Source organism: Chroicocephalus ridibundus, chromosome Z, assembly GCF_963924245.1.
Source record: "Chroicocephalus ridibundus chromosome Z, bChrRid1.1, whole genome shotgun sequence".
Taxonomy (NCBI): Eukaryota; Metazoa; Chordata; class Aves; order Charadriiformes; family Laridae; genus Chroicocephalus; species Chroicocephalus ridibundus.
This window is the reverse complement of record NC_086316.1, coordinates 85,712,150-85,735,504: the sequence shown is the minus strand read 5'-3', so window position 1 is coordinate 85,735,504 and position 23,355 is coordinate 85,712,150. Positions and strand designations below refer to the sequence as shown.

Genomic DNA, 23,355 nt, shown 5'->3' with positions numbered 1-23,355 from the left:
TTTGTCTTTGTTTGTGATAAGCAACTTGTTTTTTCACTAGAACTTGCTTTCACCTGTAGAAGAAAGCTTTTGCGTTGCACCCTTCTGCTGCAGCACACCAAGAGAGCAACTCCTACCCTCTGCACCGGTACCTGCAAACTTCTGCAACACACTTCTCTCTAGTTCATCACGTATTCCGGACTCCCGTCACTCCAAGTCCCCACATCACATTTTCTCCATGTGACTGAGAAATCTTTCCTCTGTTGAAATCCTAAGGGCACAGAGGACCCAACAAAGGCATAGCGTTAACTCAGGCGCTCACTCGGCACGACAGAGTTTACAGCTCCCTTCCAGGCATCGCAAACAGCCACAAGTTATTCGCTATGTCCTACCTGCCATATGCAGTTACCCAGAAAAAAAGAAGAAAAAAAGACAGTTGAGGGGGGGAATAATATTTTTTGCTAATGGTAAGAAGTTATTTCATAAAATATAGTTTATCTCTATTCCCATACATTATACTCTTTTCTTTATAAACTGTCCCTGCAGCGTCACAATCCCTCTTCCAAACTTTTTCCCATAATGCTCCAATCCCTGCTTGGATTATCTGCAACACAAGCAATGCTGCACAATTCCCTGATAATTTTTTTTTTTTTTAATTAAATGCCCTACTTCCTGCCCCCAAACCCAAACCACACACACACACCCCCCACCCCCCCTAACCACCGTGTCAGTGATTCAGTCTGGACGGATTCACAGCATTTCTGACTCTGTGCAAGCGATAAAGATTTTTCTTAATAGGCCACATAAAATCTTTTATATCTCTGCCTTAGCAAACACATGGTCCCTGATGCAGATTAAGTATTATAAAGAAACAGGATTCTGTGGAAAAATGGCACAGACCTAGAAAACCACCCACCTCCATTTTAATTTCAATATCCAGTGTATGCAGACAATAGGTTCTTTCCCTCCTTTTTTAAAAAAATAAAGCTACTTTCCTCTATTCAGTATCCTGATCCCGTGAAAAATAAAGATGAGGGCTGGGGGAAAAAGGAGTGGGGAAGAAGAGGTGGGAGAGTTTTCCATTATGATGGCACCGTATCAGGAAGAATCATTTCAGCACAAGAGCCTCACTGAAACACAGCTTCTAGTTTTAAACCAGTTCTTTGGAGAAAAATGCACAATCCCAATAAAACAATGTAACTTTGCTTCTGTGCGTGGCTCAAAAGAGCCGGTTTGAATTTGGTGGTAGGTCAGCCACATTCTGATGAAATATTTTCCTTGGTTCTCACAGTTTAGAGGTGACGTTTAGCAGGCACACTTTTTCTCCTCCGGTTTTGCTGAATCTAGCTTTCCCGAGCTTCCTCCGTTGGCTGTGTCGGAGACCTGTGTCTTGTCCACGCACTGCTCCATACGCTTCATTATCAAGTCCAGAAGCGTGTCCACAGCCTTCTCCACGTTCTGGCCGGTAGCAGCACTTGTTTCGAAGTACGGTATGCTACAGTGGAAAGGAAAAGGTTTGCTGGAGAGGCTTTTAAAGACAACTGAGACTCAATTCTTTGTAACACTCTCAGTGACGCTATCAATGCTGGGCTTAATGCAATGAAATGAATAGGACAGAATTCTGGTTTGTCAGGACTCTATTTTCCTGCTGGGCAGAACCCAAACTCCTGTTTTGCGCACAAACTGGCATGATGACACCAGCTCAAAACCGCCACATTAACTTAAAAAGAGTGTCCTGGCTTTTTGACTTCAAATTGCGATAACATCAGAAGAAACCTTGGCTGAAAAAGTCTTTAGAAAGTCTATTTTAAAGAGAAACCTAGATCTACATCTCAGAAAATTTCAGGGACCACAGAACATACCAGCTACCTTTTTCTTTAGGCAGAGAGCTAACAACTATTGCTGTAAGTATATCTCCCTCCCTTCCTGTCTACTTACAAGCACAACTTAGATGTTTTCATTCCGAAATCCCCTTTGAATCCAGAATATTGCCTTACAAATAATCTCTTTCAGAAGAGAAGGTTATCAACTGCTCCAGCACTTCCATCATACAAAATCTGGCATGAACTACCTTCTCCTCAGCGTCACTGTCCTCCTTACCTGCCTGCACACAACTCTTTAATATTCTTTTAATATTTTTAAGTCTGATTTTCTTATCACTCCTCACAGTCTCTCAGTCCACCTTCTGCTGCTGGCCCAATTCTCTTCGAACATCCCTTACTGTCTAGTGAGGGCAACTACGGAAAAGCGTAGACATTCTTTTTGCCCATGTAAGGGCACAGCACTATTTGCTAAACAGATTACACAGCCAATTTACCCAGTTTCATGACAGCCTGCAGATATTATTAGTGCAAAGAAGTGTAGAAGGCAGGCTTACTAGAACAAGAAAACGACCATTAATAGCTTTATTATCCATCAGGGAAAAACAGAATAAATTCAGTTCTACTGTAAACCTAGAACCTGATCAAAATCCACAGGTGTCTCCACTTCCAAACTAACTAGAAAGGCAAATTATAAATATTGTTAGGTCTGAGTGTTCATCTGCCTCTGTTATACTCTGTCCTGAACTCTCAGGACAAGCTAACATCCCAAGATGGTATTTTCCTGGTAAGAACATTCCATCTCAGCCTTAATTTTCACGTTGTAATATTTTGGCCAAACTACAGCAACAGTGTGGTTCATTCTACCTATTTCCTATTCAAACAGGTCAGTCTGTAAGTGTGACAAGTTGGATGTCACATTGGATAGAAACCTTAGAGTTTATAAGTATACTTGCAAGTATCTCTAACCACTCATCAGCCACATTTACCAATATAGACTAAATTTAGCTTCCGTCATAATTTGCTTACCCGTATTTGTCTGCCAGATCTTTTGCTTGCCTTTCGTTTACCTCCCTTTGGTCTGATAAATCAGCTTTATTACCAATTAAGACTATATCTGGATTCTCACAATATGCATTGGCTTGCAGCTGACCTAGAAGCAAAAACAAACAGGAGTTAAGAGAAGGCTGGAAGTGCTTTAGAGACCAAGATTGTTGACAAAATAATTCAAAATACCTTTCTTGCTCCCCACCTCAAAATATCCTAAACTAACCAGCTAACCACTTCATGCCAAGCACATTTCCTTGCCATACATTTACTTGCTAAGGGGAATTTTTGAAAATAGGAAGTAGAAATGGTACTAGAAAATTATTTCCAGTATTTATTTTACCAACATAAAACAAGAATTAACTGCAATGAGGTGCACTAAACACAATGCTTGGCAAGCAGTGGTGGATTGTGATGACAGGGACTGTTTAGTGGGAGGATGGAATGCCTCAAGAAGAAACATCGCTGCTAGGTACGATCTGATGGAGCTGTTTTCACAAAGCAATCCGGATTCTCATGTTATCTCCACTTCAGCTTGTTCGCTGGAAAACCGCCAGCTGGAAATGTACTGGCTTCTGTCCTTCCAGCACTCTAAATACCCTCAATTAAAAACAAATCTTAAGAATTTAACCTTTCTTTCACTTTTACTCGAGCTGTTGTCTGCAGGAAAACCAACAGCAGCAAACACTACGCGTTTTCAAACCAAATCCTCAAAGCCCAATCTGAATTTTAATTTAAACCTCAAAGCAGACAGGAAGGAATGACATGCTGCTTTACAAATAGAAACCACACCATAAAGATAACAGCGACAGCCCAAGTACAGTTTTCAAGCTCCTGTATATCATCTAAAATACAGAGTATGGCCAAGGAAGTGTCAAATGCCATGAATTTTCAAGAGGCAAGAGATTTATTCGAATTGTACCAAACCCAAACAAGGTTATTAAGAATACGCCCAAAACAGTCTACCATGCCAAAATAAAAACAAAAGAAAAGAAAATATGTATTTTTCCAATTTGACGAAGCTTTCACCTCAAATTACAGGCTGCAAGTACCCCACTTAGGGCTGCACTAGACATAACTACTTTCTTTAAGCATTTTCCAGCTCACAAATGATGACACCCATAAAACCTAGAAGCCTAAAATACACAAGAAAGCTTCAAGTCAACCGATAAACGCAAGCTCCACGGTTCTACTTACTCATCCAGTTTCTGACATTTAAGAAGCTCTGTTGACTGGTGAGATCAAACATTAGTAAAAAGCCCATAGCATCTCTGAAAAACGCTGTGGTGAGACTTCGAAATCTGAAGGTGGAAGAAAAAAGACAACATAGCTCTATTAATACAAAGTGATCTCTAAGGTAAGCACTTTCCTGGCAAACCTGAAGTGAGTGAAGGAAGAAGAGATAAAGTAAACCTTTTATGAATTGCTTGTGCAAAAATTCTATTAAAAAATACCTTGAAATCTGAAGACTCTGCAATATTTAGTGGACATACATTCCCCTTGGAAGTAAAACCAAAGTACAGTAATCCTTGACTGTCATTTTAGCTAGGATGCATCACACCAATCAATGTTATTAATCAGTGTGTTAGTAATTTACCAGAGGAAGCTTATATGTGAGAATATAAACATTGTCAGTGACTAATCTATTAGTTCAAATTCTGCCTGATTTAACCGAGAGTGTCAGAGCAAGAAGGGCTGGTTAAAAGAAAAAAAAAAAAAAAAAAAAGATACTGAAGCATTTATTGTATCACAGATCACAGTGATAGAAACGGATTCACCCGCTGAGATTACACACACTTAGTCAATGAACGTGCACGACTTGATATAGTCAATATTAAAGAAAACAAAGGAAGAGTAGGCGGCTGTTTACATGTTTTCGATTGTTCGATGTGACTGTCTGCTAGGAAGTTCAGCTAAAAGGAAGATGTAACCTTTCCTCGCAGGGCTCTCGCCACACACTGCTCCAGAAGTGTGCGGTCTCTAAGCGTGCGGTCACAAGGGACACATGGTTCACAGGTTTCCTGCAAAGCCATAAGCTGGATGAAACTACAAACTGGGAAATACAACTCTGTTGTCACCAAAAGGTCACAAGCCTGTTCAAATCAGAAACATGAAGAACGTCCAAATCATATTAAAACATTCGGAGCGTGCTGGAAAACTGTGCAATGGAGTTCTGTATACAGCAGGGATCCACTACGTCACAAAACAGCACTAAACCTGCAGTAGCAGAAACAGCAACTGGCATTTTACGCCACACATCCATGAAAATTTAAAATAAGCTCCCACAGAAACATATCAGACGCTACCTTTAGGGTGTCTTTTCAAGGGGGGGGGGAAATAGCTTCACAATGTTTAGCCTTGTGCAGAGGTGTATACACAAACGGTGTTTGAGAGAAAGGGAGAGAGATGCAGACACAAAATTCCAGCTTTCTTCTGCTTTTCACCCAGCAGCAACCCCTCCTACACGGTCTCCGCACTGCTCACTCCGAAAACCTGAAATCTGCCTCATCACAACTTTCCTTCCTCCCCACTGGGCAAGGAAAAAAAGTCCGCCTCAGTCCGCTGCTCTTCAGTCATTGTTACACAGCAAATAGGTGTGAGTCACATTTTCTTCCCCTGTTGACAGATGACATCAGTAGTCGTACCGAGGGCAACCTCGCACACTTTATGAGAGCAAAAACCAGCATACGTAACTAGCCAGGGGAAGCTTAAGAAAGCAGCATGCACCCTTCTCCCTTTAAAAAAAGAAAAATAGGATGAAATTTAATAGCGACAAGTCTTTGGGAAGAACAAACAAGCGTGCACACAGAAGAAGGGGAACAATCCTTTTGCAAAGGAGGATTCTGGTCAGTCACAAACTTAACATGTCAGCCATGGTATGTTGCTGCAAAGGCGGCAAACAACCAAAACCATAAAAGTAAGATAAGAAACAATTCTTCCATACTATTCAGCACTGGTATGACTTGAACTAGAATTCTCCATCCCACTTGCGTGCTGGTGGTGAGGCTGGAACAGGCCTGGGGCGGTATGGAACAGAAAGCTTGCTCATCACAGAAAAGTCTGAGCAAGCCCGGGACATGTAAACTGGAGAGGATTTAAGGGTATGTCTCTGCCTCCTGACCTGTTCTAATGGCACTCCGTGGGAATTCGATTTATCAGTAAAAAGTATCCCGCACTGGCATTCCCAAGAATGGAAACCGTACTCCAGATGGGGCCACAGAGTACAGCATAAAGGGGAATAACCACTTCCCACAGTCTGATGGCCACACGCGTGCCAGTGCAGTCCTGCATGCTTCAGCAGAATGTGTCTTACCGTCCAACCTAACAGAAAAAAATGCAAAACACAAGAACAAGACACTTAGGTAGCTTATACAGTATCTTCCAGAGGAGATGTGGAATGTATTACCAAGTCAAAAGAACAGCAGAAAACAAACCAAAAAAGCTAACCAATGAACCAATAACCCACACGTGGCAGAAATGAGACCGAGTGCTGCCCACCTTCAGTTCCTCCAGTCCTATTTGCTGAGATCCTCTGATCACTGCATCGAAGCAGCACCAGAAAAAAAGCTTTATTTCTGGAAGATACTTTCCTTGTCCTAAAATATGAGGATTTCTGATATTTTTCACCTGAATGGACTAATGGTTTATCCAGAAATGTGCAAAAACTGAAAAGTGCTTTGCAACGAGCCGAACTCTGTTACCTTTCCTGTCCGGCTGTGTCCCAAAGCTGGAGATGTACTTTGAAGGCTTTTCCTGGAGATCCATTTGGTCCTCTGCTGTTGTATACCTAACGAGAGAGTCAAATCAGTACAGACCGCACTGAAATCCATCGCCTGGGTCACAGATTGTTACATTTTTTTAAAGCAATATGGAGTTCAGTAAGTAAAGTTCAGTCCTTCAATAAAAGCTGACTCTTACCTCTAAAAGCCACTTCAGAGGGCTGCTTATAACAATATTTAAAAACCCAGGAGCCACATGAAACGTCTATGAAAGCTGCACTTTAAAGATAATTTGGTCATATTTAGCACTTCAAATTAGATACCAATTCTTTAAAGCTTGGCACAACACTGTGCTGAGCAAGCCGTCTGTGTTCTGTTTCATTGCTGTTCTTACAAAATTTACAGCTGGCTGACAGAATTAACCACTATTATAAAAAGCTATTTTTTCTTCATTAACTTCTGTTGGACATTAATGACTTCCTTACTAACTGCAACTGCAAACTCATACTGCTTGAAGAAATCACTGTGACCTTTCGCTGGGGCTCAATTCTTTATTAAAGAGAAACAGTATGTAAATTAGCTGTCGGGGATAAAATAAGTATGAGCCATTTTTGTTATCTGAGGTAGTTTAGCAGACTCTCGGCAATTTTAATATGGCTTTTACATGACAGAAAACCACACCTATTTAACCTTTTGGACATCTTTTCTTTGAAGACAATTTATTAGCTAGACCTTCAAGACATTTCAAAGCTGGTGATTTCATGTAAGATGTAGTTTCTTCCACACTTATAAACGATCTTACCCCAAAATGTACGGTAACGCAAAATTACAGAAGAAATCTGTCTGCAACCTTTAGCAGAAAAGTTCAACCTTCTGGAGAGAATCCAGCATCCATGTTCAAAACACGTTAACGAGCGTCTGACCAGCCAGGGGAAGAGTATTCTGGCAATTTGCATGTTCAGACATTTCCTTGCAATAAAACTGTGCTTTTAATACTTTACTCTTATATCAGTGCAATCCCACAGCGCAGAGAAAGAGCCAGGCTCTGCTCCGACCCAGGCATCACGTTTAACTGGCCTGAACTTGCATAGTGCTGACTATGAGAAATTTAAGACATAATCCAGATCCACAGTTCTTTTATTCGGGGGACCCCTGAACCTCCTGTGGCAAAAGTGAACTCCCATCAGCAGCCGCAAGTACTGGCAGTCATGCAAAAGTTGCCAGGGAAGATGAAGGGGGGAGTGATGCCCATCGTTGTGTGGTATCCTACTGAAATAATATGAGCTTAAAATGTTCAGTTAAAAAGAAGCAAATTTAAAGAGGTCTCCATCTTCCAACTGGGCAAGTATTTACATTTCTTTTTATTAAGGAAATGACTAAAATAATTGCCCAGGGTCTAATAATATCCTGTCTTTATTATGTTTTTACTGTTCAAGCAGGCTAGAAGGATTCCTATTAGAAAGCTGAATTTCTCCCCTGTATTTAGCCTGTATCAGTTGTCAGGATCTATGAACAGATACATTAGTTACATTAAATTAAAACAAAGCGACTGCGCCCTCATAGCCATAAAAAGCAACTGACTAACACTACAGAAGACTCTCACCTTCTATTTAACACCAAGGAAGAAAAGCACGGCAGAGCGGGCTCGCACACCTTGCATTACGCAGCACATCGATCCTAAGCTACGAGGACTCCCGATCTCAGGCTCGTACGCTCAGCCTCCGGCCTGGCTGCTGGCAGCAACTCAGAGGAGCAGCGTGGTCCTGCTGGTGGAACCGCTTCTTGTGCTTTGCCTCATTTCCTGTGTCATCTGGAATAAGCTGAAACTTCTGTGCTTCCCTACATTTCCATCTTTTCTATTTAAACTATGAGTTTGGGGACCAGAGTTATTTCTAGTCATATATACCTCATTCACTAGCACTATGGAAACCTCCTCTTGGAAAGATCCTTTTATACCACTGTGCAATAAACCACTTAATGATCCAACATCAGGATAAGGATAATGGCATTTTTCCCCTCCATCTAGTTCCTAATTATGACTTCTTTAAGCCAAAAACTAAACCAGGAAACTATCAGCACATGCTATACCCTGCAGTAAGAGAGGCAGCACACATTTACATAAAATTTGTTTTCAGCAGAAATGAATAAAGAAAAAAAAAAAAGGTAGTATCATTCATATGAGACAACTTACCACTCGTTTTTCCCGAAAATCTATCCCTACTGTCGTGATGAATTTTGGGTTAAATTTGTTATCAGTGTATCTGTACAGGAATGTTGTTTTTCCAACCCCAGAGTCTCCGAGGGCCAGGAGTTTGATCAGATAATCATAGTCTCCATCAGTCATAGTGCTAATTTTTAGGAACCTACGTAAAGAGAAGGGAAAAAAAATATTTAATGATAAAAAAAAAAAACCTTTCCGTTTGTTTTTACCTCACTTTTATTTTTGTTCATTTAAATGCTACTGCTTGTGCTCCAGGTTGAACGTTATGTTTGTGTATTTTGAAAAACGCTAATGCAAAGCAGCAGCGAAACTGGCAATTTCTGTTCAGGTGGCAGGAGATAATACAACCTACACTTTCAATTTTCTAAATAAATAAAATTGAAGCTTAGAATGATAGAGTTTGGGACCAAAAGATTATCTTTGTTCTGAGGATAACAATAAGGCCTATAATGAACATATACGTGAAACCTAGGGGTAAATCCTGCTGCTGAAACTATTTTATTACGAGTTTGAAGAAAAGGGCAGTGGAGAAACAGATGTGAAAAGGAAACTCAGACACGGCAAGGACCATTCTCAGGGCTCAAGCTCTAACCACTGTTACATGACATTACTTTTATCTTGAAAGAAATATTCCCCCCCCACCCCCCAAAGAACTAATTAAAACAGCAGAGTAAGCAATTATCCCAGGGGCACTGTTAATAAAAGGAGAGAGCTCAAATGCAGTTTACTCCCTAGTATAACTAGATGAACCCACAACTGCCTTGTTCTGCAAAGCACACTACCCCCCCTCCTCACCAAAGGCTGCAGATACTTATTGGAGTGAAGAAGAATGAAAAGCAGATGGCCAGCCCACCGCCTGGGTTCAGCTCCGTGCCTTGGTTAAGCTGCTGCTGTGACGGCAAGCGGGGACATCTCCCGCAGCCCAGGGAGCCACCCGCCAGTGGCCAATATCCAGAGAAAGCCACCGACAGCTCACACACCTCGACAGCAGTTGTAGGCTCTTTTCTATACATACCAGTGAACAAGAGCAGCAAACCTACCTCATTAAGTACTTGTAAAAGAAATATACATGTCAGAAACTACCACAAGTTTACAGAAAGAGGAAAATCTTGCCAATCTACTGGCAAATGCTCTTGACAGTATTTGCTATGAAGCCCTACAGGGGAAGGGAAGGGGACCTACGTAAGAAATAGACCTACAATATATTTATTCACATGTATGAAATGCCCTGATGATGAGAAAACTGGAATCGCATGAAACACCACCTACTTGACATCCTCTCTTACCTTGTTCTAAACATCATCTAAGCCCTTTTTTCCACCCCCCCCAACATCTTGTTAATCCTCAGCACGGATGAACATCCGTTCCACTCAGATCTCTAATTACTATGGTATCAGAGGAGGAGACCCTGGGCCATATCCCATTCATAAAAACTACTGCTTGTTTCAGTACAAGACCTTAATTTCCATCAGAATAAAATCTACCTTTCTGAGCATTCAAATTAGCAAGCACCGACCTGCTTGGACTAAAATAGCGAACTAAGCCCATTTTGATTATCCTGTATTTCAACAGCTTTAAGGATAAAAAAAAGCTGGCTGCGTGCTGAGCAGTTTCATTGTATGAGATTTATACCTTTGACAGATGTAGAGCCACCCAGAGAGGCAGAACAAGCTTTTGAGAAATTAATCTTCTGATGATAAAGGTTTAACGAAGCTAGAGAAAAAGGCCCCTGATCTGACAGCGCTGCTCTGCCTTGCACTGCCTTTGGTCTGCATTGGGCAGGGGGAGGCCAGAGCACCAACACAGCAGCTTCACAGAAATTAATTCAATGCTTTTAATCCTTTCCAGAATATCTCAAGTTTACCAAAAGTTTCCACTGAGCATGAGTAATTTCTCCCCAGAAGTTTGAGGACTATCAAAATCAAAGTATTTCTGATCAATGCAATAACTGTTCTTTGGACACTTCATTCAACAAATCAGAAAAAGAAAGGTATCTTGGGAGGTAAGTCTTCCCCAAATGCTTGACATTAATACAAAGTATTAATTTAGGATTGGACACTACTCCCAAATATCCATGTTCTCTGGGAGCTGAAGTTCAGCATCTCCTTGCTATGCAAATATGCAAGGCAGAATATTCAGAATTCACCAGACCTGTAAATGCTGAGCAAAATATACATCAGACTAGGATGATTAAAAACCTATTTTTGTAAGCGTGTCACGAGAAGGCAGCTGGCACTCCTATTCCCAGCACTGGCTGCTTTTCCAGAAATTCCTGCCCGTTTGCAGCACAGGCTGCCCAGGCGTTGCAGCCTCTCCCAGCCCGGCGCTAGCCAAGGCAGTCACCCCTGCCATCGCAGCACGCAAGCAGCCTGGGAAGTGGTAGCTTTTGGCAAGGTTACCCTGACTTCGCTCTCCTCCTCCTCTGTACTGCATGGGAAAGTAAAATAGTAATCGGTTGGACAAAGGGGTTTTTAATCCTTCCGATTTTAACCTGAAGCCACCAAACAGTTTTCCTCTCCTTGAGCAGCTCTTGATGGAGACAGAAGGAGCAGGCTTCACAAAAACCCAGGTGCTGGGAGAGTTTCACAGACCAGACCGATCCACTGCCATCACTGTTTTACCACTTCCAAAACGCCATAGTACAGCAAACTAAGTCCTTGTTCCGCAGGTAATATTAGCATTAAGATTCTAATTTCATTTAGAATTAAACAGTTAAAATTACGACTGATTACTAATAATTATTACTAGATAAACACCCAGGCATGCTTTTAAATGTGTCTATAATTAACTGGGTTTGAAAATTCTGAATGTTTCATTTTGTTTCATGACAAATGTTAAATTAAATAGTACATACAACTGAAGTATAAAAATCAGACACCGTGATATCTGAAACAAAGTAAGGTTCTTCAGTGGAGGAGGTTTGGGGTTCTTAAAGAAAAAAAGATTTCATTTCAAGGTAATTTCCTCTAGTGAAAATCTGAAAAACACTTCCTAATTTTCTATTAAGAGGTTATTAACAAGGCATTTTAATAAAAGTGCAATATACTTCATTCAACTCTTAATTTTAAATGGCTCAATATATTGAGCTACTGAAAAGAAACACCCCTGGGCTGTAATATGAAAGTCTTATATTGTAGAAACAAAGCAACTCGACTCACAATTTTCCATGACGACATTCAAAAAACTCCCCTGTGCCTGGAACCCTAACTTTCAAGTCCTCACCACCCTGAGAACATCTAAATGGTCTTGAAGTTGTAATACCAGGGACAGTGAGTCATTTTGCCATGCCTGTGTCTCCACCACAGACCACCTGCAGCCAGAACCAGCGAGGTCTCCCCCACCGTCTGTCCTGCAGGGCTCAGTCAACCTGCAAGCGCCCACACACACCAAAACCAACTTGCCACCCAACGACCGCAATCTCACCCTCCAATTCTGAAGCCCATGCTGTCTCTCTAATATCACATTACCAATTAAGCTTTACAAAAACCCAAACAGGCCGCCTGACCGTCCCTCTCAACCCTCTCTGCCAACATGGCCAACAGCCAGAGGATGATAAATGTGACGTTTTGATGCTGTTCTTCCAGGCTGTGCATCGAGACGGAGTCTGATTTAAAAAACACTTTTCTGTTTTCTTGGCAGACAAGACTCCCATCTAGACCAGAAGCAGCGTCTTGTTTCTTGATTGATTATTTTGTTCCACCTCTGTTTAATGTTCTCTAACTACAGTGTGAGAGATCATTTAAAATCTGGCACTTGCCAGCAGACACTCCAGAGAATATTTTCTCGATGGAGAGATACGGCTTCACATAAACCAATCAAACCTTAAGACATTCAGTTATAGCCTACGGGGAGAGGGAAATCGACTCCTTGGGCACCGAGCTTTTGCTCTGTGGTCCTCTCTGAAGTAAAACTCAACTCTGCACCAGAAGACCCACCCCAGCGCACGGAAAGGGATGCGGAGGGGAGAAGTCCTGAGTCTGGTTTTCTTCTTCCATCAGTAGTGTGTCCCTTAAAAACTGGGAGGAAGGCAATTCATTGAAAACTAAACTGCTTTTGAAAAAAATTACTTTTGGCTGAGAGCAAACTCAGCAGAAAAATGGTTTCAACTCAGAAACTCTTTTTCATGTCAAGATGTTTATATGTACAGCAAAACCAAACTAAGCAGGCTAAAATTCTGATGAACGTAACCTAAAACCTGTTAGTCATACTTTTACCCTCTCAGAATTGGAAAGGATTAAAAAATTTTAAAACTTCTAAATTTCAAACTTTGCCTATTTTTAAATTTGAAAAGACTTTCCTAATCAAATAGACTACCTACTAGATTTTCTGATAACACATTTTCTCATTAATGGAGAGAGTTGTTGAAAGGAGCTCAACAATTAGGTACCTAGTTTACAGGAATATCACCAGGGAAAAGTTATGTGAGCAATGAGAGAAAAGTTAGTTCTGGAAAGTAAGATTTTATTTCCCTTGACACACTGCTAGCTAAGAGTCGAACAAACAAAAATGTTGTATAAATAGCATTAGCTCTAAAAAGTGCAGGATATAAAATCACAGCAGACATATTGTACCAGCAGCTGGTCGGCAAGAGATCGGTTCCCTCTGCAGCAAAATAAACCAGCACCACTACTATTCATCCAAGCTTTTTTTTTTTTTAATGTAAAAACGGCAACAACAACAACAAAAAAAATCAGTGTTGTCCTGAGGGCCAACTCAGGGATGACGGTATCAGAGGCACAGCACACACACACAGAGTAACTGTCGCTTATTCAAATCAGCAAACCCCGAGCTGACCAGGGGAAGGCTTTGTGGGCAAGTTCTTACACTCCCCACCACAGCTGGCACTGGGAGACCTGCTGCTCCTCTTTGGTTCTGCTGCAGCGAAGCTGGAGCCTGACTTCTCCAGCACCATGAAGACCTTCACCACTTCCCCTTTTTTTGACAACCTCTGGCGCCTAGCATTGTCATCAGCTGACACAAACGTGACACTGAAATAAACTGCAATGTTGTTCCAAGAGCCCAGCAACAGATTAATAGACCCAATAACAACAAAAAACTACAAACTGACCCCATCCAACTTTCTTTCGTGCATGGCATGAGCTATCATGCCCCAGGTCATGGGATGACATGTCTAAGTGCAGGCAAAGGTACCAGACCGCATGAAGATGACCTGCAGGATCCCCCAGAATGACTGTGGCACCACCCTTTCCCTTTGGAGGTCCCACTCTTGGATCTCTCCAGGGTCAGCAATTAGACACAGGTGACAAAGGAACTCATGACTAACATGTGGCATGGAGAGAGATGACCCCAATACTAACACACAGTTTCAAAATACTTCGCAAAGGGCCTGAGAAAAGGTGGGCATTGACCAAATTTAGCACGGTACCACCAAGAAGAGCCCTTCTCATCCCCAGCCTCTCCACAGACATACCATTAACCTTCTGATAAACAGAGAGCTGCACGGAGACTTCCAACGAAGAAAAGAGCAGAGAGCTAGACAAAGCTGATCTGTGGGAGGACAGGCTGCCTGATAGGTTTCCTGTTCAGAGTCACTTCTAGGAGATGAAAAACACTGACGGCAGCAGGTTCCTGTTGGAAATCAGAGTCACTACGTAAAGATAGTTTTGAAATGCATTATTTCTAGCTCCATCTATCCTCCTAAAGAAATCATACAGGCTGTAGCAGAAAGACATCCCAAGATGGACTTGGACGCGGCTGGTCTTTGAAGTTCTTTAGCTACATCCTTTGAACAGAAACGCAAAGCTCTGCAGCAAGAACAGAAAGCCTCCCCTGGTCTTCTGCAGGAACACCATAAAACTTCCTTTTCTTTCATCCTCAAGATTCTGACTGGTATTAACTCTATCCCAACCACAACCAATACAGTGAAGAACGAAAGTCTAGTCCCCTGTCACCCTCAAGCCCCCACAACCTGTTACTCAATTGCTGTGGGACAACGTCTCTTGCTGATGGAGCGTCCAAGATAGAACCCCACACTGATCAGATTATTAACATCAAACTCATTAACACAGCCACGTTAGACACCTCTTCCCTACCAGAGAAAACATACAAGAACATCTGCAATGCAAACTGGAACAGGCAGAGAATTAAATTTAAGAGTACATTATCAGAAAGTAGCCTCACAAGTCCTTCCTGAGTGGGAGAAAGAGACAGGATGTAGGAAAGATAAGATAAAACTCCGTCCAGTCATCCCAGCATCACGCTATAATTTGTCTGCAATCATCTGCCAAAAAAGCAGAGCCTCACAGCTGCCAAGTAAATGGCCCGCAATGAGCCAAACATTTTTTCCCCCTCAAAAAATCAAACAACTCACTGGAGCTATGCTGAGATGAAATTAAAGCTGGCTTCTCTGCTCAAAATCAGGCATACACAATCATTTCCATACAGGAGCTGCGAGCAACAATACGTAACAAATGCAGCATTAGTGTGAAAGAAATGATCTTTCCTCATTTTCTTCCTTACAGTGGAAAACCCTGGAGGACCAGACAGACGCTTTCTGGCACGGATGCCTCACAGCATTTGAGCGCAGACAGCTTCAGGCTTCAGTATGTAAAAGACTCTTGGCAAGCCACAGCCACACGCTACTGTCTTTTGGTAAGCCAGGATACCCTTTTTAATAGAGAAAGAAATATATACAGAACATACTCCATTTTAGAAGTTCTTTAAATACACGGACTTTCAGCTTTCACCTATTTGAGCACAGGCTGAACATAACTCCACAGGTAAGAAGGTGAGTTCGCTACCACACTCCTGACTGCTACGTGTGCCCTGCGAAGGAGCCGGTTCCACTTTAAAATCCCCTTTGACTCACGAGAAGCCACAGTGAGCATTCACACAAGCAAAACCAGTAAAATCTCCAAATAGTGCTTTCTATATAGATGCGTAAATACCAGACACTTCCTAAGCGAGAACCCATTCACGCTGCCACACATCCCACGGGTATTATTCAGAATAAACCAAGCAGCACGCTCTCAGTGACCCACGTCCATCCATGGTTTCTATTCACATACCCACACCTTTTTGGGTCCTTTTCTCACACGGCGCGCTCTGCTACCTGGAGTCGTACTTAAAGAGCAGCACTGAACCTCTTCCCTTCCAGCCAATGCAATGTCACTGCCTAAAAACTCTCTCACTACATATACACACAGCAAACAGATATTTACATTTTTGTGGGCAAGGGAGACAAAGTGACTAATTCAGTCATTTTCAGAACTAATCAATACGAAAAATACATGCAATACAAAAAAAAAGAAAAAAGGCAAAGACGAGGACCGCACCCAGCCGTTACCAGAAGCTGTTATCACGACATTTCCCCAGTGCTTTTCTTCCTCTAGGCCAAACACACAGTACGAGGTGAGTTATAACTCAACCATACACATTTTCCTCTATTTCATCATTTCAAAAACCTGCTTGGTAAGTACAGGAATTAGTTCTGGGCTGACCATGCCACAGTAGGTCTGTATTTAGCACGTAATCCAATCTATCACACTTGATTGACTACACAAATATAACTGTTCTGCTGACCAGAAAATAATGATGATTTGCAAAATACCTGCAAAATATACAAGCCAGAAATGGATTTTGCAAAAGGCAACAGAATCCTGCCACTGTAAAATAACCCAGATGGCAAACACTCTAACCTTTAATTCACATTTCAAAAAGGAAAACAAGCACGGGCATTAACGACATTTACAGGAATGTATTTAATAAGGAAAAAAGCCAGTATGAGGAAGTTTCAGTGGCTCATTGAAAAAAAATATCTCATAAAATATATATAAATCATGTTAACTCCCTTTGAAGTCCAAAACTTGTACAAGGATTGGACGTGCATAGGGAAGTACCCCTGGTTAAATGGGAAAGAAGGGAGTACCGAGACTGTTGTCACAAGCGCGGGGTCACTCCCCACCCTGCTGACAGCCCAACACGCAGCAGATTCCAGGGGAGATGCCGAGTAGCTCCCTGCCGACTTGCTGTTCAAACTCTCCTGCTCTTTTGAAGGCAAGCAAAAGCTACCATTCATTATGTTAGTTATCTGTCTGTGTGTCAGGGAAAAAAATAAATTCTATGAAAATTTATGAGCTAATATAGTTATCTGAAAGACATGAAGTGGGCTAGACTTCTCTTTTAACTGCAGAAGCATGGTATCATTATCCATACTTCATCTCTCCCTGACCTTATCAAATTCATGTTCTGAATCCAAAACTCATCATAAATCTTTTGTAAAACTCCTTTGACAAAGCCCAGCCTTTGCCACCGAACACGTGACTGTTAAACTGTTTTTCTGCAGATCTCTATTTAAATTTAGAAACCCTGATATGCTGATGAAGACTCCAAACTGGATGATTACATCTAAAAGACCTGAACGTTTGCCAGCTACTCATGTTTTTTATAACACTCCCCTTCCTCCTGCATACATGAATCAATATGTGCAATGAACAGTTATCAACAGAGTAAAGAGCAAGAGGGTGAGGGGAGGAAAGTCAACTCCACAGCTCAGAAAGCCTGTCCCGATAGTTGGGGCCGTCCTCCAACGGTAGAAACAGCACCGCTCCACTAAACAGTTTGCTGGTTTACAGTTAGTCAGCCCAAAGGCTGGCCAATACAGCTCGATTTTGTTACCATGGATCCTTTCTAATTTCCTTCCAAAAATATTTTTGGAAGCACCAGGGGAACACAGGGCTGACCACGATCAGCCAGGGGCCATCGTTAGCCCTGTAATTGATCCCCGAATCAACCCAAACCTGTCTTTCAGAGCATCTTCATAGCGAAGCATCTAATGGAAAGTCTGAATCAAGATTAAGACTAGGAGAATTTCTATTTTGTGCTGCCTACAGATAATGGACTGTATGTATAGTAAAGGGGAAAAAAAAAAGGAAACCAAGCCGTATCAGTTTGGTAAACGACAAAAACCAGCAAGTGGAGCCTACTGATGGCTACAGCAGCTGTTAGAGCTCTGAAACACTGCAGCCACCATTCCCGTAGAGATGATGTCCTTTTAACAGACACCCTCTTGCTAAAAAAAAGCAGCTTCCTTGGATTTCATTAATTTGCACCACTGTGCAAGTGGCCCATACTCTCCTGCCTGAGGCTAGCAGGAACTAAACTGAGTGTGCAATGCTGTCCGAAAAGAATCGCCTGTTCGAGACTGCCCTGTTACAGATACCCGCTGCAGACACTGAGGACCTGACTGAGAAATGCCACGCTCCCAGTTGGTACCAGCCTCCTCTGGAGCGAGAGGACAGCCATCAAGGGGAAGGGACCAGCTCTCTGCCACTTCTGCTGGGCTTAAACTGCAGCCAGGGAGATCTCAGTTGCACCTGACAAAGGAGTAAAGCGTTTTAGTGAACAAGAACCAAAGCTGCTGTTACAATAGTTTAAGCTATTTGCTGTATACACCCTTGACACATTTGTGTTTCTATACGTTGCTGCTTTTCCCAAAATCTTCAGGCTAGGTTTTCAGTTCCTTTAATACCAAACCTCCGTTAGGGTGGCAAACGCACTTCACTATATCCCAGGGGTTTACCTAGAAACACAGAGGCTTCTCCGTGGCTGAAATGCAGCTTTACATGTTTCCCTCAAACCCCTAAAGGGCCAGTTCACACCGGATCCCAGGGAGTGTTATACAGGTAAATGCCTTTGATTGCACTTCATCAAAAGCCCTTCTGCAATCCTCAAAGCAGTTTCCCTTTTGCTGTCAGAAGGGTAAAGAAGATTTTTGGCATAACTGAAAATTAATGCCTTTTGTTCCCTATTGCTTAGGACAGGCTTGGAAAGTTCTTAACACTTGGAGTGTCCCTTTAAACAATCTCTGCAATAATTGTTAGCCACAACAGCAGCTACACCTCCCTCCACACAGTAAGGCAGATTTCCACTCCCTGCACCATTCTGTTTAAATAAAAATGTACAACAGTGATCAAAACGGTTTGGCTTGTCAAATAATCTGATCCCATTTATTGTGGCTTTTTAAGGACTGTGAATTGTAAAGAAGGTTCCTCGAGATATAAAGTCATTAGTTCTAACAAGCTAATGGCTATTATCCATTTAAATCACTGCTTTTGAAATAGTAAATCATTGCTTCTTTCTACAGCAGACAGTCTTAAGTGAACACTGAAGCAGTCTGATTATTCCATAAAAGGTTTTAGGAATTAAAGTCTATTGTACTGCTCAGGCAGAAATTGGTTATCCCAGAAATCTTAACCCCTTAAAGCTGCAGAGAGAACAGCTACTTTTCTCTTCTGAGGATGTACCGGAGAGAAAGGTCTTCTCATGCCTTGACTCCCTGTGATGCTCCTCCCAGGATATTGCTTGTGCCTGCGACCGTGCCGCTACCAGCAAGCTTCCCAAGGTATGTTTTTCCTCTCTCTGTGCCAGTGGCCTTCTGCTCGCACGAGGGCTTGGCAAGCAGACACCAGAAACATCACCTCCAAAGTTCTCACATGATCTGGTTCTCCTTCTGTCTCTCAAGAAACATCCATGCCCGCCCCACCCCAGTTAATCCCAGCTCTGCCAGGCCCACGCCAATGGTGCCGGGAGCGGACACGGTGGTTTAGGGGCAAACAAGCAAATGAAAGGTTTTGAGGGCAAGAACGAAGAGTGAATTAGGACCTGCCACATGCAAGATTAGCAATGAGTTTTATCACTCTAAGATATGGGAATTAGCCAGTTCTTCCAAGATTTGAAAGGAAACATAAAGCTCCTTTCCTGATACAAAATTTCAAGATTACACGGTCCACTGCATAGCAGTCATCCCAGAGAATTATACATTGCTTGATAAACCTGCTGTGGTTTAGATCACAGAAACTGCCTATTTCCATGCTGTCTGGCCATTTCATAACGCTGCATTCACTAGAACGGAGCACAGGGAATACCGCAACAGGGAGTACTCGGCTGCAGGCACAGGGTAACGCTTCATCTCGGCTGTCAGACACGGGTACCTCCACCCAGGCGACCAACATCACCATGGGGTGGCAGGGGGGAAAGACCGATCGCCAGGCTCAAACTTTTTCCTAATGCCATCCAAATCAAACCCAGACCTGCTGTATTATGGTACTGACAACATTGTTTCACATGCCACATTTCAACACACAAAATGCAAAACACAGACACTGCTGAATTACTCTCGGCTATTTTGCTTCTCAATGAAAGAAAGAGCAAAACCAAAGCTTTCGTGGGAACCAGCACAACGTATACTTATAGTCGCCTATGCAGCAGTTCTGAGACCAAATACCTGCCACATGCTAACAGGAAAATCAGCTTGGAAAACTGAGGCTGCAACGCATGAGCAGTGAGAAAAGAACAGCTTCTCCTTGGAAAAAAACAACTATCCGGCTCTCCCAAATGCAAATCGGAACTTTCAGCTTGCAGATACACAAGTCAGCAGTATACAACTGTATTTTGTGACATGCTCTCAAGGGCAGTATATTTTTCAAGACGCTATTATGCCAGCTTTAAACAGTGACAGCATGTATTTCAGTAATGACCAGGTTGTGATATGTCAGCCTTAGCAGTTTCTAGGCACGCTCTAAGGGAGTGTGTTGCTACTCCCCAGTTCGCACATTTTAGCAGGCTGCAATATATTGCTGTTTCTTTGAAGGCAAAAATAAGCGCCGCACCATGAGAGCTGTCGCTTTTCTCTGCAGCTGTTCAAACTTCCCTAGCACCATGTTTTAACAGAGCTTTCCAACAATGCTGTGTGCAAAACCGCCAACAGTGCCTTCTTGCGCATTTACTTGTAACACCCCATCTTGAGAACTTCACACACAGCCAAAACCCACCAGATTTGTTGAGAAGAGTTTTTCAGCATGGGAAAACTGTTTCTCCTTGGAGTCAAAGTCTGATTAAAGAACTGGAAGAGGAGTCACACTCTCTCTCACTGGTGTGAATTAGCATAACTCTAAGACTCAGGCCTTTTTTTCCCCCCCATATGCCAGCAAGTATGCAACACATTTTACCTTTGGCATTTTTTTTTTTTTCCGCCTACAGCCCACAGCATAGAGCTACTTTAAAAGAACTTTTATAAAAAGAGTTCAGGAGAGGCAAAGTATTTCTCTGCTACTTTGTGTACCTGCCTTCCTCCTCCTGCCACAGCCACTCGCAAAGACGCTTCAGTTAAACTCTGCAAAAGTTGTGCTCGGCTACGAACTTAAGGACCAAACCTGTTTCCATGATCCCTGCAAAGTGCATAGAACCGCATGAAAGAGCCGTCTCCACAATAATCTGACCTAATAGGTATAAGAGTATTAACCGTACATTGGCATAACAATACTATTCATGGTATATCTGAACCGGCTTTTTTTTTTTTTTTAAATGAAAAAGCGCATTCTGCTTCCGTCTCAGCTGATCTTTTTATATACTTCATATCATATTCTCATCTCATTCCTCCACCCAGATTAGGGAGTGACAGCAGACACTGCGCCGTAAAAACGTGTCTGCTCACGGAGGAACTATTTCGGGCTAACTATATTTGGCCATTCTGGAATAATTCATTCTGAATTCCACTTCATGCTTCACACGCACCGCTCATTTACACCCATCATTCACTAGACGCTTTCTGCCGCCCCTTCCCTTTCCTACCAGCCAGCTCTTTTACGTTCGCAAGCTCGAAAATGCAGGATATGACAGAAATCTATACACCCCACACCCCCACTGCACCTTTCCCGGGCTGTCATGAGGAGAATACAGTCGCGATAGTGGTCGCATGTCGCGGGGGGGGACGGGGGACTCCCGCCTGCCGCTCCGTTCCAGCCCGGGCCCCGTCCTTCCCTTCCCCAAGCGATTTCAAAGCACCCCGCAAACGGCTCCCCACCCCGGGTCTCCATTTTACCCTCCCCTCCACACACGAGAAGTCCCAGGGCCGCCCCGCCGCCGGCCTGGCCCACCCGCCTCGCCTCAGCGGGCCGCGCTAACGGCGGAGCCGAGGCCGCCGGCGAGGCGGGAAGGGTCGGCCCCGCTTCCCCCGCGCCGCCGCCGCCACCACCCCGCTTCTTCCTTCCCCCTTCTCAGAGACCTGTTCTCCGGGAGCGCCGAGCCGCCTGCGCCTCTTCCCCTGGCTGTCGGCGGCAATGGAGAAGCGGGGGGTGGGGGGGGAAGGAGCGAGGCGCGGAGCACCTCCCTCTGCGGGAGCCCGGCGCCGAGGCTGGGCTGAGGCGGAGGCGTCGCTGCCGAGGGCCGGCGCACGGATGTGGGCGCTCACCCCCCGGGGGAGAACGGGGCGGGAGGTGACGGAGCAGGGAGGGGGGCGGCCGGGTTCTCCTGAGGGAAAGCACCCTCCGCCCTGCCTTCGTGAGACTCGTGCTGGCGAGGGGGAGATCGCCATTCCCTCAGGAATTGTGCCCAGCCAGCAAGAAGCGGGTCAGGAGACCTGGAAGATGGGGGTCTCATGGTAGAGCCCCCCCCCCTTTCCCTGATTTCCCCTCAGGCGAGCTGGCCAGTCACCAGTGGAGGGGTTCCAGCTTTCTCCCTGAGGAAACCAGGGGCCTGAGCTGGGTCCCTGAGGGAGAGTCCCTGCCCCAAGTGGGACCCAGCCATGACCTTCCTCGGCCTGGCCGTCATCTTCCCTGGAAGAAGGAGGAGGAAGAAGAAGAAGAGGAGCCAAGTCCCACCACCCAGCCAGTCCCAAGTTGCGCCCTGCCATGGCTTTGTTGAGCATTGGGGTTTTACCAGCAGTTCTCCAGGGCCTAGTCCAGAGCGAAGTGCAGCTGTAACCTGTTACTCATCACCCCCCTGAAACCTGAGGAGAAGAAATTTAAAGGGCTTCTTTCCACAGCCTTGCAAGCTCAAGTTAACTCATTTTTTCCCATTAATCCATCTCCTGGTTCCAAAAACTCAATCTGAGGCATTTCGCTAGTCGGGCTCTATTTCTAACCCAGTATCCCGAAACCATGAGGATCGAGCTGTGCGGCTGCGAGAGCTCATCCAGTGCTAACCCGATCACTGTTAACCCAAGTGCTCGCTGCTGCTGAAAAAAAAACCACCATTATTTTGTTTAGTCTGGAGAAAAGGAGGCTGAGGGGAGACCTTCTCCCTCTCTACAGCTCCCTGAAAGGAGGGGGTAGCCAGGGGGTGGTCGGTCTCTTCTCCCAAGGAACAGGCGATAGGACAAGAGGAAATGGCCTCAAGTTGCGCCAGGGGAGGTTTAGGGTGGATATTAGGAAAAACGTTTTCACGAAAAGGGTTATCAAGCATTGGAAGAGGCTGCCCAGGGCAGTGGTGGAATCACCATCCCTGGAGGTATTTAAAAGCCGGGCAGACGTGGTGCTGAGGGACGTGGTTTAATGATGGCCTTGGCAGTGTTGGGCTGATGGTTGGACTCGATGATCTTAAAGGTCTCTTCCAACCTAAACAATTCCATGATTCTATGATAATAGAACCTAATTTCTGCTACAGGCTTGTCATTACGTGAGGGTAACTCTACCCCAACTTCAAAGGAATTCGGTGTCTCCATCGCAGAGCACTCGAGAAGCCTCACGGGGCTGGGAGAGCTGCGTTCTCTCTCCAGTCCTGCGCATTGGTATTTGTGTGGAAAACAATAACAACATTTGCGCTACACGGC

The 23,355-nt window shown here is 43.8% G+C and overlaps 1 protein-coding gene across 2 annotated transcripts; it reads right to left on the bottom strand.

Annotated features, from left to right (window-relative positions):
- Nucleotides 1-681: 681 nt before the first annotated feature.
- On the bottom strand, nucleotides 682-21,928 carry RAB27B (RAB27B, member RAS oncogene family). 2 transcript variants are annotated; one of them, XM_063319953.1, is made up of 6 exons: nucleotides 21,811-21,928; nucleotides 8,757-8,928; nucleotides 6,548-6,633; nucleotides 4,044-4,147; nucleotides 2,829-2,952; nucleotides 682-1,474 (listed from the first exon to the last, which is right to left on the bottom strand). In XM_063319953.1, the coding sequence occupies exons 2-6, from the start codon at nucleotides 8,907-8,909 to the stop codon at nucleotides 1,285-1,287; spliced, it is 657 nt and encodes a 218-aa protein (XP_063176023.1). In that variant the 5' UTR covers nucleotides 8,910-8,928; nucleotides 21,811-21,928; the 3' UTR covers nucleotides 682-1,284. The 2 variants fall into 2 exon arrangements, with proteins under 2 accessions (XP_063176023.1, XP_063176024.1); XM_063319954.1 differs by lacking the exon at nucleotides 21,811-21,928 and adding an exon at nucleotides 17,988-18,008.
- Between the last annotated feature and the right edge of the window lie 1,427 nt (nucleotides 21,929-23,355).